Here is a 14,052-nt window from a genome sequence, read left to right as displayed (position 1 = left end):
AGTGATTTTTTTGGGTAAAAAGATAACTATACTTCTTAAAGTCAATTTTGATTGACTAAGTCTTTACGTCTCAGAAATTTTTCTTCGTCCTAAAAAGACGGCCATGTAAATTTGTAGGTATGATGTCTAAAAAGAATAGTTCTTCCCAAACAAAGTGCAATTACTAGTAACAACACAAGACAAAACACAACTCAATTCCTTATATCTATGTATCATGTTGTTATCTTGGTGAAACTAATCGATCCAATATATCTTTGTTTCTTCCACTTTCTCTTTCTCTTTGCCTAAATGTAAAAGTTGGTGGTAGAATTTACTAGAGGCATCACCCAATTGGTAGATACATTAATGGTGGGTTTTAGGCAAAATTGTCCTTGCCCTTGTGTCCCCCACATTCCTTCCATAAAGAATGATACTTATTATAGCATATATTTGGTGTCCAAGTGAAATAACCTCCTTAACCTTTTGGTGCCGTTTAAAAAAGAAAACCTTTTGGTGCAGTTCTTTAAGGCATTCTAACCCTTCTGGATCACATGGGCATATGAACAAATAATTGTACCACAAGAGAGTCAGGGACTCAGGAAGTTAGGAGTTGGACTCTTGGAGTTGGTAGTTTACTCTAAAACCCATCTCATGCAATTTTTTAGTTGTTCAGTAACCTGTACAACTAATTTAAATTGTTAGTGCATCTACTACAAACTCTAGAAGTCTCAATTTCGATTTAGTGTGAAAGTAGAATCTATGATTTATTGAACTTCAATTATAGAGGTATAAACAATGGTGCATAGAGTAGTTTACATGCCCTTTAGGGATAATATATAAAAATTGTCAATATGTGTTTTGAGAATCTATCATTTGAGGTACCAACGCCATGAAACTGTGATCATGATATGGTAGGAAAAACGTAAAAATAAAAACTAGAATATTTTGAATTTCATTTTCTTTTTTTTAAAAATCGACTACGATCTACGTTAGTCGTTACAAGGCATTGATACATCGAGACAATGTGATAAGCACAATAACTGCCGAAATATTACTGAGTCTAAAGCCCAACGAATTAAATAACCTACAGTTTGCACTTCCATGAAATCAAACTTGGGACCTCTGCATTGCAAAGTATATGCACTGACTAACTGGACTACTAGTGGTTGGCATTTTGAATTTCATTTAATGACAACTTTTAAATGATTACTAGTATTTTATATTGTTTTGTAGTAACTATATCAAATTTCATCCTTATACAAGATATCTAAGTCAATTGAAATAATAGTTTGTAACAGAAACACTTCTTGGTCACATCTTACACCTTCTTCATATAATATATGTTAGTCAGGACAGAGAGAATCGATGTTGTTTTATTGAGGAATTATGAAAAATTGACAACCACGTGTTACTAAAAAAAATGCATGTAAATAACACATTTTTTTTCATCATACTGTAAAATCTTTATCATGTAATCTATTTGTCTTAAATTTCAAAATTAAGTCAATTGACTTTAATAATTAATTTTTTTTATTTCCCTAATTAGTTTTTTCTTTTAAATTAGTTAACATTTATCTCATCTGATGTTTAAAAAGTGATTGTTGATCGACTAAATAACAATAAGCAACTCAGAATCTAAAGAGAAAATATCTTACAAAAAGAACTTATAATAAAGAGTTATATTTTAATAAAAATCATATTGTATACTCTATAGTGTCATTTTAACAAAAAAAAAAAAGAAAAGTATATAGTGTCATTTTCTAACCAAAAGTCTAAATAGGATACATTCACATGGAATGAAATGGTCACCACAAAAGATAGGTCCCTCTAGAATTTAATTGTAAATCACAAAAAATAAAGTGCATACGGCGCTTTGTACACAAAAAGCCTTATCAGAATATGAGCTGGCAATTTTAACATTCTAATTGACAGCCTGATTAAAGAATAATTTCTCACTTAAGTAAAGTGCCCCTAATTGTTGCCTAATTATGTCACTAGGTGGACCCCACCTTGAGGAGTACAGTACTACATTGCAGTGATTTAATCCAAACTTGTTATGGACCACCGACCACTGAATGGGCCTGTCCCCACCAAAGCCCACTATCGGCCTTAATCTGATAATTATTGTCAGGCCAGTGTTTTAGGGAAAGAAGTAAAGTTTCCGGGGCAATTATTTTCGGGTGGAAACAAATTCTTTTTTGTTTCCTCCAAACACTACACACTTCTTATGTCTTCTTCCACCATCTTCCTTCTTACCAACGTCAACTCCGGCGACCATTATTTCCGGCGACCATTATTTCCGGCGACAACAACTCCGGTCATCCATCCCTCTTTCTTTCTTTTCATCCTTCTCTTTTATCTTCTCTCTCTTTCCTCTCCTTTTTCTTTTATCAAAATTCCGGCGAAGGGGACTCCCCTTCGCCGGAACCCTCGTCTGAAAAACCAGACGAGTTGTCTGGTTCTACCAGACGAAGCTTCGTCTGGTTCCAGGCGAAACTCGTCTGGAAAAGAGAGATGCAGAGAAGGGTTCCGGCGAAGGGACCATTCCCTTCACCGAAACTTAGAGAGAGGGAGAAGAGAGATGCAGAGAAGGAAGAGAGAAGAAAGAGAGGAGAGATAGAAGAGAGAGAGATAGAAGGAGGAGAGAGAGATTGTCGGGCAGCCGCCGGTGGCCGGAGAGAAAGTTGTTCGGAGAGAAAGTTGGTCGGAAAAGAGAGAGTTGAGAGATAAGGTGCTTTTGGATCGTGTTTTTTTGGTTTTCCACCGTCTTCCTGGAATTTTTTTGCTTTCCCCAAAGCGATGACCTTACTGTCAATATCAAGCAAGATTCATAATTTATTGTGGGGATGGAGCTCGGTAGAGCGCGCTAGCTTAGCATGGGAGAGGTACACGAACATTTCTCTATTTTTGCCTACTTCATTCATATTCTATGTTAGGAAGTAGGAAGTTCATATTGTACGTGTAGAATAGGAAGAAAAAAGGATACATAATATAAAGTGACAAACCACCGAGTAAAACACACTAACTAATTCATTGATAACATTTTGATTATCATATTACCCCTGATTGTTTGCTAACAAATTATATTTATCTCCAAGAATGGTGAACTTCAGCGTATGATACAATTCTTGCATTATTGGTTTTTAAACCAAAACCAGAAGAAACCATATGTACAGATTCCATAATAAAAATAAATTTGTCATCACTTGGTTGTCCAAGTGGTTGATTGTGTTGACATAAATTCTGAAATCTTAGAGGTCCTAAATTCGATTCTTAGATGAGGTGGATCTATAGCTGTTGAATTTGAGTCATTAGATGTATAAATAATAGTAATAATAAGTGTCGTCTTGAAACTCTTTAAGTGTCACTGTAAAATTTAAACAAATAGAAACCCTTATTTTTCGACTACGCCATCAACTTGAAGTCAAAAGTATTGAGGTCAAGTTCATCAAGACTAATTATAAACACAAGTTACAAGAGCAATAGATGAACATTCCTAGAACATCAAGTAAGTACAATCAAAAGAAAATCAAAAGTAGAAAGGATCGAACAAATTCAAGGTAAACGTCAACAACAGTATTGAAATGTGTTAGGAGATGTCATCTTGATTTTGATCTTACCACAATATGCAACTCCACTTTTTGATAAAAGTGAAATAGTAGTAGATGGCCATGAATGGAATACGGCGCAAATAGAAGTTAGTACTACTTTTTTTTTTTTTGAAATAAATAGAAATTACTCTTAACAAAAGAAGAATATTGAAGGGCCATTATAAATTTGTCATTAAATATACATTGACTTTTGGTAAAATGTAGTTGACCAATAGCTTTCACTCCAAAAATTCATTTTCCAACTATCAAATAGTAATTGCACTCATAATCTCATTCACCCCTTCCCTCAACTAATTCAAAGAAAGAAGAATATGTTACTGATAGTAACTGATTTCCACAAAAAGCTTAAAAAAATCTTCATTATCATATTTAAAATGTCTAAAATACCCTTGTACTTTATCATTATTTACTTGATCACCACTTTTACCTAACACCCCAACAACCACAGTCAACTAACAAGAAACAGAAATAAGGATACACTTATCATTTTAAAATAAACTAAAGGGTATTATCGTCATAATAATAACGCTTTGACTGTTAATAAACTCATTATTACTCAATTAACTTTATAAGTTTAATTATTATCCCTTTAATTATTATTTAATTAATTAGTAGAGTAATATTTTATTTTTATTCCATTTTATTTTATTTAGTAATTTCTTTTTAGTATTTAGGGCTTTAGATCTCTCTCTCTCTCTCTCTTCTCTGGTTGTTGTTTGGGAGCTTATCTCTTTGAATTTTTTTCGTCTGAGAAAAAGGATTTGATTTGAAGGAATTTCGCCTTCATTAGCTGAAGTTTGAGCGAGATTTCTGGTTAATTACTGCGTATAAATTAGTTATCTTGACTGAAAAGAGCTTCATTTTTCATTTTTATGAGCTTTAATTAGTTGAAGAATTCAAACTTTATTGTGAGTAATTAGGGTTCTTGTTCTAACATGGGTTGTTCTTGAAACTTCAATTCTGGTATAAAAACTCAGTAATCTTGATCTTTTACATAAAAAATGATGATATCTCCAAAGACTTCTGGGTTTTGTGCTTGTTCTGATATGTTCTTTAGGGATTTGAGTTCAAGAACTTTGAACTATGGTTTCATTTCTGCTACAATGTCGAATTTCTCTGATGATTTTGGTGTTTCTCATTTAACATTTTGAGTGTTCATTCATAAGATTGAAGAAGAATTTCTGAGTTTTCTGCTTCATCAAGAACAGGTATTTCATTTAACTTCTCCCATTTCAAAGAAAAGAGGGGAAATTGTAATAGTGTGTAATTTGGGGAATTTCAGAGGTTTCAGTTGAAATGTGGAAGAATTAGGGTTTGGGTTAAGGATTGAGTAGTGAAATGATAAAAGGAATGACCTTTTCTTCTTTATTGTGTTCTCTTTGTGAATGAATGTCTTTTCTTCTGAAATATCATCATAAAGGGGAAAAGTAATCTAGGGTTAGGTTTTCTAACGGTTTATAGCTTCAAAGTTTCTTTTTTGACAGTAAGAGATCAATCATTCTTCTTGTACACATTTGCCCGTTGGTTTAATTTTCAGTAAGATCTGAACTTTCATTCAAGAAGACTAATTTTGTTAGGGTTTGTTATTCAATCACTAGTTTGAAGCATCAATGGGACTTCTCAGAAGTCTCCTGATGCTTCTTCTTCTTCTTCCATTTATACCCATTTTGTTATCACCCCAAACCCTAGCTCAATCTCCTAAATCATCATCATCTTCTGCAAGACTACTTGATTCAATTCTTCAAGATTATGCATACCAAGCTTTTAATAAACCAAGAACAGGAATCCCTTATGACGGGAATCCTCCGTCGAATTTAACTGGTATTAAGATTACAGCAATGAGACTTAGAAGTGGAAGTTTAAGAACCAGAGGTGTTCAAAATTATAAAGAATTTCATATCCCAATTGGTATTATTGAAAAACCATATGTTGAAAGACTTGTTCTTGTTTATCAGAATTTGGGTAATTTTTCATCTGTCTATTATCCATTGCCTGGTTATACTTATCTATCTCCTGTTTTGGGTTTACTAGCTTATAATGCATCGAATCTATCTGCTACGAATTTACCCGAATTGGATATTCAAGCATCAGGGAACCCCATTTCGATTAAGTTTCAGAATCTGAAATCAGTACCAATTGGTTCAACACCAAAATGTGTTTACTTTGATCTTCAAGGAACTTCATTATTGAGTAATGTAACAGGGAATGAATGTCAAACAATAAACCAAGGGCATTTCGGAATTGTGATTGAATCAATTGCTCCTTCTCCATCAGAACCAACACCTCCTTCAGCCGGTGGCGGAGGGCCAGGAAATGAAGGTGGTAAGACGAAGAACAATAAGAAAGTATGGAAGATTGTTGGTATTGTAATTGGTGGATTAGTTTTATTAGTTCTTTTGGGTTTGTTGATATTTTGTCTTAAAGGGTATAAAGAAAGAAAGAAGATTGAAGAAATGGAGAATGCAGCTGAGGTAGGAGAAGCTCTTCAAATGACGTCGATAAGAGATACAAGAGCACCAATAGCAATGGGAACAAGAACACAACCAGGTCTCGAACACGACTACGTTCCTTAATTAGGTTTTTTTTCTCTCTTCTTAATCTGTAAATGCAAAATCTACCCCATTATTCATCATTTAGTTAGTTACCCACATTCATATTTTAGCTCAATTCATCATTTTAACACATTCATCTTCATCTCTATATTGTGTTTTGATCTTTTGTTTGTTTTTTTGGATCTTGTTCTCATCAACTATGAAGTGTGCAAAATTTTATGATAATTTGTGTTAAAGAGTGTACAGTCAAGAACTGAGTCAATGAGATGGAAATTCAATATTATCGCCTTATCGGTACAAGTAGGAATCTTTAGGGTTCTATTCATTTGAAACTTTGGGTATGTGAAAAATGCAAGTTTCTATACTTTTTGGTTGTTTGAACTTTGAATGTATGCATGGATGAACCCTAGATCTTCTTATTCAGGCTATTTGATTTGTGGTTAACTTTGAAGTCTGAAAGCTTTGTTTAACAATAAACTGACATGGGTTTTTGAATTTGGAGGAGTAAATCTCTAGCAGTTTTTTTCAATGAAATAGCAGATTTGGGGCCATTCTTTTAGGCCCTTTAATGTGATATAAGAAACAGATGAACCGTTTATTGACTTGGCCCTTGAATGTGGAATATTTGCTTGGGTGTAACCCTAATTTTTTTTCAATAAAAAACTGTGATCATATCTTTATTTTAAATGAAAATTATAAGAATGGGTCATGCCACCACTAAAGACAAGTAACCAACTAGGGTTTCAAAAATGGATCTGTTGGATTTAGTAGTTTTTTTTGTTGAAATAGGATTTAGTAGTTATTACAATTATATTTAGATTTATAGTTTGATATTATAGTTTAGACATGTTAATTAAAAATTAGTGAATATTTAAATTTGCTAGAGAAAGGTATTTCATGTATGGACGAATTAAGGGTAGATTTGACCTATTTTCATTCTAATTTGACTTGGTTTAGTTGTAATCAAGCTCAAAAAAATCATTAAAAAATGTTTTTATGTTATTCGACCGGAAATAATTAGCGGTCTTTTTTATTTTGATGAAAATTAGCGGTCTTATGTGTCATAGTTTTTTTTTATCTTCTGAAGAACATTTTCTTCACATTTTGAGAAAAATCTAGTGTTAAGTAATCCAAAGAACCAACCCTCAATTTTGTAGTCTATCTCAAATATTCAGATGACATAAATTTTATTCTATCTTCCACTTTGTTTTATTGAATTAAATGAAATGTGTTTTTATCTAAGCCCCACAAAAATAATAAATCTTGAATTTTTCTATTGAGTTAGTGAAATTCCATACAATAAATCCTATGCATCATAAAGGTATTTGCCTTTAATTAACTAAAACAAAACCCTTCTCAATATAGATGAGGTTGACTTCATGTTCGAGAAATAATAGTTGTCTTTCATTATAATATTGATTCGACTATTTGTTAGTAATAGTTAAAGAATGTCATTTTTTTACTGTATTGGTTATTATTATCTTTTAATTCGAAATAAATTGACAATCAATATAAAATGACATTATGAGATATTATGGGGGCAAACCACATAGGATCCGATTCTAGAAAATATGAGAAATAGAATTAGGGAAAAGTGAGTCCAGAAAACAATGGGTGGACTGCCCCACCAGTCAAATAGAATATAAGTGTGAAAGAAGCAAAATTACTTTTTTCTTCTCTGAAATTGCCAGCAATGAGAAGGGATGTTTCCCAATCTTTGGTGGGTCCATAATACGTTGTTGCCCCACGTGCTTTATAAAGTATCTGGAGTGCCAGTATACCAAACAAATAAGTATGATATTTACTTTATATTATTATAATATCGCAGTTTTTTATTTATTTAATACTAGGGTATATCTCGTGCCCTAGGGCACGAACACTTGTATCAATCAAATGCTACGAAATTTATTGTTATATTTTATTGAGAGAGGGAGATTTTTATTAGTTATTATTTTTTTTCTCTTAAATTAGTTATTATTTTATTGAGAGAGAGATTTTAATTTCTTTTTTAAACCCTTGAAATTTATTTTGTTTCTTTTTTTCTTAAATTAGAATTTTTGTTTCTAAGAAGGAAATAATTATTGTTTTTTAAATTGGTAACTTTATTTCTACGAAGGACTATATTTTAAATTTTGAGAAGGACTTCTAGACAATATCCTTTATTAAAAAAGATATTTGTCCCAGTCATCAATTTCCCTTCTGTTTTATTATATAGATATTGCGAAACAAAAATCCAACTATCTTTTCTGATTAAAATTGAAAATTGGACAAAGAAAAGTTTGTCTGCCAGCACAGAGGAGCCGGCTTCTCTCTTTCTTTCTTTCACAAACATGGTGTGATTGAGTATAAGCACAATAAAAGAGACTTGTTCATGAATAAGTCGAAATCTATTTTAATATTTAAAAGGGTGGCAAGGAAATAAATCTAGTTTGAGAATTCTACCTCAACTAAATGTTGTTAGAAGCGAATAGTCTTAGAACACGTGAGGAAAGGGAGGTTTAGAGCATCTCCAACACTATAACAAAAACTCTAAAATCTAGTTGTCAAGTGTCAAATAAAGCATCTTTTTCCTAATTGTCAATATAGAGACACTTTAAATCTTTTTGGCCTCCAATGAAGATTTCTAAAATCTCTATACTTAATAAATACGTCACTCTTAAATTAAATATGAAAAAAGTAGTTGAAAAGAAAAAGATTTCTATTGGTTCAAATCCGCTTTGGGGAAAGCTAAATTTTTTTCGGAGAAGACGGTGAAAAACCAAAAAAATTCAATCCAAACGCACCTTTATCTCTCTTCTCTCTCTCTTCTCTGGCAAACTCTCCCTTTCCGCCCACCGTCTCCTCTCTGTCTTCTCTCTCTCCTCTCTCTCTCTCTCTCTCTCTCTCTTCTCACTCTCTCTCTTTCTAAGTTCCGGCGAAGGGAATGGTCCCCTTCGCTGGAACTTTGAAAAAAAAAAGGAAAGAAAGAGGAAAGAGAAGAATGAGAGAGAAGATAGAGGAAAAATAGAGAAGATAGAGGAAAGAGAGGGATGGAGAGAGAGAAAAAGAGGGAGATGGATGACCGGAGTTGTTGTCGCGGGAAATAATGGCTGCCGGAGTTGATGTTGGTGAGAAGGAAGATGGTGGAAGAAGAAATGGGTAGTGTTTGGAAGAAACAAAAAAGTTTTGTTTCCACCCAAATTTTATTGCTCTGGAAACTTTTCTTATTTTCCCAAAACACTGACCATTTTAAAATGACATTTAGAGAATCTAAAAAAGACACTCTAGTTTTAAAGTTTCTCTCTCTAGACACTCTATAATAAATGTGTCCACTTCATAATAGAGTGTCTAACAAAATATCCCATTGGGGATGATTTTTTAACAAAAACTCCAAAAAGTCATATGTGGCCCTCTAAGTGTTAAAGATTGAGTGTCCCGTTGGAGATGCTCTTAGAGCATCTCCAATGGGACACTCTAACAAACACTCTAAACGTCCTAGTTGTCAAGGGCCAATAGAGATTCTCTTTCCTAAATGTCAATATAGAGACACTCTAATTTTTGTTGGTCTCCAATGGAGATCTCTAAAGTGTCTATACTTAATACACATGTCCTTCTTCAATTCAATAGATAAAAAGTAGTTGAAAAGCAAGATTTTCTATTGGTTGAAATTTAAAAGTAACACTTAGAGAGTCTCAAGTAGACACATTAGAGATCTCCATTGAAAAGCAGAGGAGGTTCAGCCAAGCCCAACCCACATACGCTACCCTCTTGTGAGGGTGTAAGTGTAAATACAAGCTAGCCGTAGCGGTCTATAAACTCGGCATCCTTCAGATATTGAAGGACTACAACTGTGTAGGCTGTTGGGTGAAACTCCGTACTTTTGATCGATATATTCTACTTCCTTTAATAGGGTATAAGCTAAATAACAATCCAGTTCAACAAAAAATTTAGAGTAGAAAAAAATACCAGCACATCGCAACGGACTCAATTTAAGTTCATTGTTTTTGAAATCATCCCAAGCCAGTAAACTTGTGGGGTCTTAGGTTCAGTAAATTTGAAGGCCAAATATGTAGCTAGATCTCAAACAACAAACATGGGAAAAAGTTAACAGATCATATTCAGAATAGAAAGTTGTTAAATGGTTTAGTTTCTTCTATTCATCTTCAAATCAAAGTTAAACGAAAAAAAAAGCGAAAACGGAAACAAATGGAACAAAGTCTGAGGGTGCACTTGAAGCATCTCAAGAGTAATTTCTGGTTGCATAACACCAATGCTTTATTTCTTTCGGGACGAGTTTGTCGCTTAGGCTTCCCTGTGTTATCATAGAAAATAAGACAACTCAGTTATGTAAGTTCGACTATAGAAATCTATCCCATACACGTTTAGAAAATGTTATAAGAGCTTAAGTGCAAGTAAAAATAGGAAATGAATCGACCACGACGTTTCATTGAATTATTATTTGAGCTTAGACTCTTCAAGGATATTTTATATTAGGCAGTGCAACCGGAAAGTCTACCCGAGCACTGGACCGTCTCTTTTGGGTACTTTAGCGACTAAGTCTAACTCTCGAGTAACTCGCACTCCAGTATGCCAGTCGAAAACCTCGGAGTGATCTCCGAGGCTTGGCCACCTCCACAGCTAAGCCAAGTTTGAATCCCAAGCTCAACTACTTAGTTCAATGATCTAATACTTTACTTAGCCCACAAAAACCTGCATCCTTACTTTGACAAACTAAAATCTACCAAAATCTATTAGATTAACTAGTTGAGTTGTTAATGGACTGTTTTACTTCACTAGTTTTAATATTTTGAGCTTTATGGAGATTGAACTGTTTGAGTGCAAGTATATCTACTTAACTTGCATGATAGAAATATATCGCAGAAAGAGTTCCAAAAGTTCTGAAACATATATAGTGTCTTGAAGATGAACACCCTTGACATTAAAATAATTAAAGTTGCATATGGAGTAGTACATATCGATGAGATATGCTTCCCGGGCCGAGTTCTTCCAATCTACTCAAAAGAAACCTTGGCTGGCTCCACACTTGGATTAAGCCGCTTTTGAGTTCTGGAATCAGTCCGGGTTGATTTCTGTAGTTGTCGGTTTTTAGTGCTTCATAGTTTCTTTTAAGGTCTGATCTTCCCCAAAACTGAGATCTAGAACAAATAAGAGGAATGCTAGTTTGCAGAAAAGCTAGAATCATGACTTCTTCGACTATTGAGATTAACAAACTACGCGTTTTTCGCCCCATCCTAAGAATCAAAACCAAACTTGTACTAATATCAATAACCACTTAGGTAGTAAGAATGTAAGAGTCAACAAGAATCTCGAAGTTCGAAGAAACAAATTATATGAGATTGCACTTAACTTTATCAATCTCGTTTTCGTTGAGAAAAAGCTAAACGAAAGCCTAGACCTCTAAACGAGACATACTTCAAAATCAAGGAGAAATGAATGCAAAAAAAAAGTAGCACGAACTGGATGGAATTAAAAGTCATTTCCTAATGTCAATGTAAACTACAGTCCGAAATAGAGCAAGATCAATAAGCGGCTTTGTACTAGAACTCCTGAGTTACTATCAGCTTACGCACTTCCGAACTTACGCAGTGAACTTGGCTGGAGTTCACCATTTTCTATCTCTGCTTCTTTTTCACTTCCTTTTTTTTCAGTCTGGTTTAAGAAGTTTAGAACCAATGGTATTACAAGCCCATACATGAACACTATGTTTATGATAAATCCTTAATACTTTTCCCACAAAGTGAGTTCTAGTTCCTAAATTCAAGTCGAAAGAAACCTATTTATTTTGTATTCAACATCAATGATAACAGGTAATGGAAGCACGGTTAGATGCTAGAACAAGATGAGGCCAATAATTAGTAAAAAGTCTATCTTTGAACGTAATAAGGTATTAATCATTTTATTCATCTAAGGATATTCCTTTTCCTAGTTTTAAACTTCTAGTATATTCAATCAATCGTTCATGATCTTTCTCTATCCTAACTTTTGCCTCAGCAGTATCGACATCCTAATCGATACACATCCTAACAACTTATTATTGTTTGGGTTTTCGAAAGAGCGCGCCCATTTTCATGCCCATCTACGAAAATTTCAATGAGTTCATGACTAATTTTACTTCATAAGAAGCTCCATTAACTACTTCCCATTAAGTGATAAAATCAAAGAAATTTGAACCTAGATCTAGTAAATGTTGAATCACCCATCCAGAATCCTACACAAACAAGGGTCTAAAAAACCTAAACAAGTCAAAAGGAGATTATGAGTAGAATAACCCTAGCTTAGACATGATACAGAAACAATTCAGATGAAACCCTAGCTATAAATCTGACTTACTTTTGTTCAGAGTACAATTTCTCAACGAGCTTCTTGTCCCTTCTCTCCATAGCCACATCCCACATATCATTACCGATGTGTTTTGGCTGGAAAACAATAAATCGATCAAAATTGAAAACAACCCATGAATTAAGATCCAAAATTCTGAACAAAAATAAGAAAATTAGGGTTTTTTTTGTTTGAAGTGTTCATGGACTTACCCTGCCATGAGCAGCTTTGTGAATGTAGTATTGAGCATTGCCCATTACACAAAGCATTCCAGCTATGATCCCTAATGGAAGAACAGCTTCTAACCAGAACATCTTCGATTCCCAATTCCTAAATTTTGATCTTCAGAATAATATGGAGAAAGGGTTTCTCTTTGATTATTGTTGATATCAAAATAGTGATCACTAATTGTCTAGTAGTTGAGATTGTGGGATGATTTTCAGTAAAGAAGGTGCATAATCTGGCCCAATAGGCCCATTTCATATTAGAGGCCCAATAGGCTCATCTTGTAGTACCTTCATCCGAGTTGGACCCATTTATAATATTTTGAACTTGGTTCATGGCCTCCTGGTCAATTGGGCGACTTGAAATGGTTTACCCGTGTATAACAATTGATGCATATAAACAAAAATGACTTCAATTTTTAGTTCTATAAGTGCCCTTACTGTTAGGATTAAAACATATGAAGTCATTTTTATATATATATAATTGCCCTTAATGTTAGGACTAGGAAACATATTTGAAGTTCTTCCAGCATTTACACGATATTTTCGTCACTTTACAATGAGTAACTTTTGCGAATAGAATATTTCATACACAATACTTCACTGTAAATTAAAGTATGGATACATATTTTTGGGTCATGGAAATGGGCATTGGATCTTCCGTTTGACCTAAGTTGGGTCTCTGTAATTCCTTGCCTCTTTTGCCACGTTTGTTCACGTGAAGTTCAGACGTTTCTCTCTAGTTCTTTTTAAGACAACATAACATCTATTGATAGAGAATTAGATAAAGTACTTCGATGTTATGATGAGATACCTGGCAGTTAGGCAAACAAGTAATGAGAGTTGTGTTGTTCTTCGTAGAGTTTACAGTAAAATTATAAGCGATACTGTTATACTTCCTATTTACATGCACAAAGGAAATACAAGTAAAAGATGGGAGTAGCTTCTCCACGTTCTTCAAAACATGAATAGAGCTCCAATGGATCGAATTTCTCCTCCCATTCAAAAGGTGCAGGGGATCAATAGAAAGTACATCTATATCTATATAACATAATAGAGTGGGGTTGTGCTGACTGCGACAAAATAAATGCTCTTTGATGGTGAGTTGGATGCTGATTTGGACAACCACTTAGATCCTTTTTTAAATCTGGGTCGTTCACACTTATCTAACATATGGTACCCACGATCATAGCCCTTGGATCCTACTTGACTTAGGTCATTAAAACGGTCAAACCTCTGCATTAAACCCTTAATGAGATCATCTAGACCATTGAGTGAGAACCCCTTATATTCCACCGGCATCTTATCTTCTCATCTTCCTTCTCTAATCGGTACTCAATTTCTTTCATTACTTCTAAATCAATCATA

General features: G+C 33.9%; 1 protein-coding gene and 1 long non-coding RNA gene across 2 annotated transcripts; one reads left to right on the top strand and one right to left on the bottom strand.

Moving 5' to 3' along the window:
* Positions 1-4,261: 4,261 nt before the first annotated feature.
* LOC147568665 (uncharacterized) lies at positions 4,262-6,422 on the top strand. Its single transcript, XM_086655064.1, has one exon. The coding sequence runs from the start codon at positions 5,201-5,203 to the stop codon at positions 6,161-6,163; it is 963 nt and encodes a 320-aa protein (XP_086511190.1). The 5' UTR covers positions 4,262-5,200; the 3' UTR covers positions 6,164-6,422.
* A 3,674-nt stretch (positions 6,423-10,096) lies between these two features.
* Positions 10,097-12,961, bottom strand: LOC147568664 (uncharacterized). The gene is made up of 3 exons (XR_015231078.1): positions 12,673-12,961; positions 12,473-12,558; positions 10,097-10,433 (listed from the first exon to the last, which is right to left on the bottom strand). It is a non-coding gene; the product is annotated as an uncharacterized LOC147568664 (long non-coding RNA).
* Between the last annotated feature and the right edge of the window lie 1,091 nt (positions 12,962-14,052).

The sequence above is a fragment of the Eschscholzia californica genome, unplaced genomic scaffold, assembly GCF_041429995.1.
Source record: "Eschscholzia californica isolate CP2 unplaced genomic scaffold, dmEscCali1.0.p SCAF_1, whole genome shotgun sequence".
Taxonomy (NCBI): Eukaryota; Viridiplantae; Streptophyta; class Magnoliopsida; order Ranunculales; family Papaveraceae; genus Eschscholzia; species Eschscholzia californica.
This window is presented reverse-complemented; position numbering and strand designations above follow the sequence as displayed.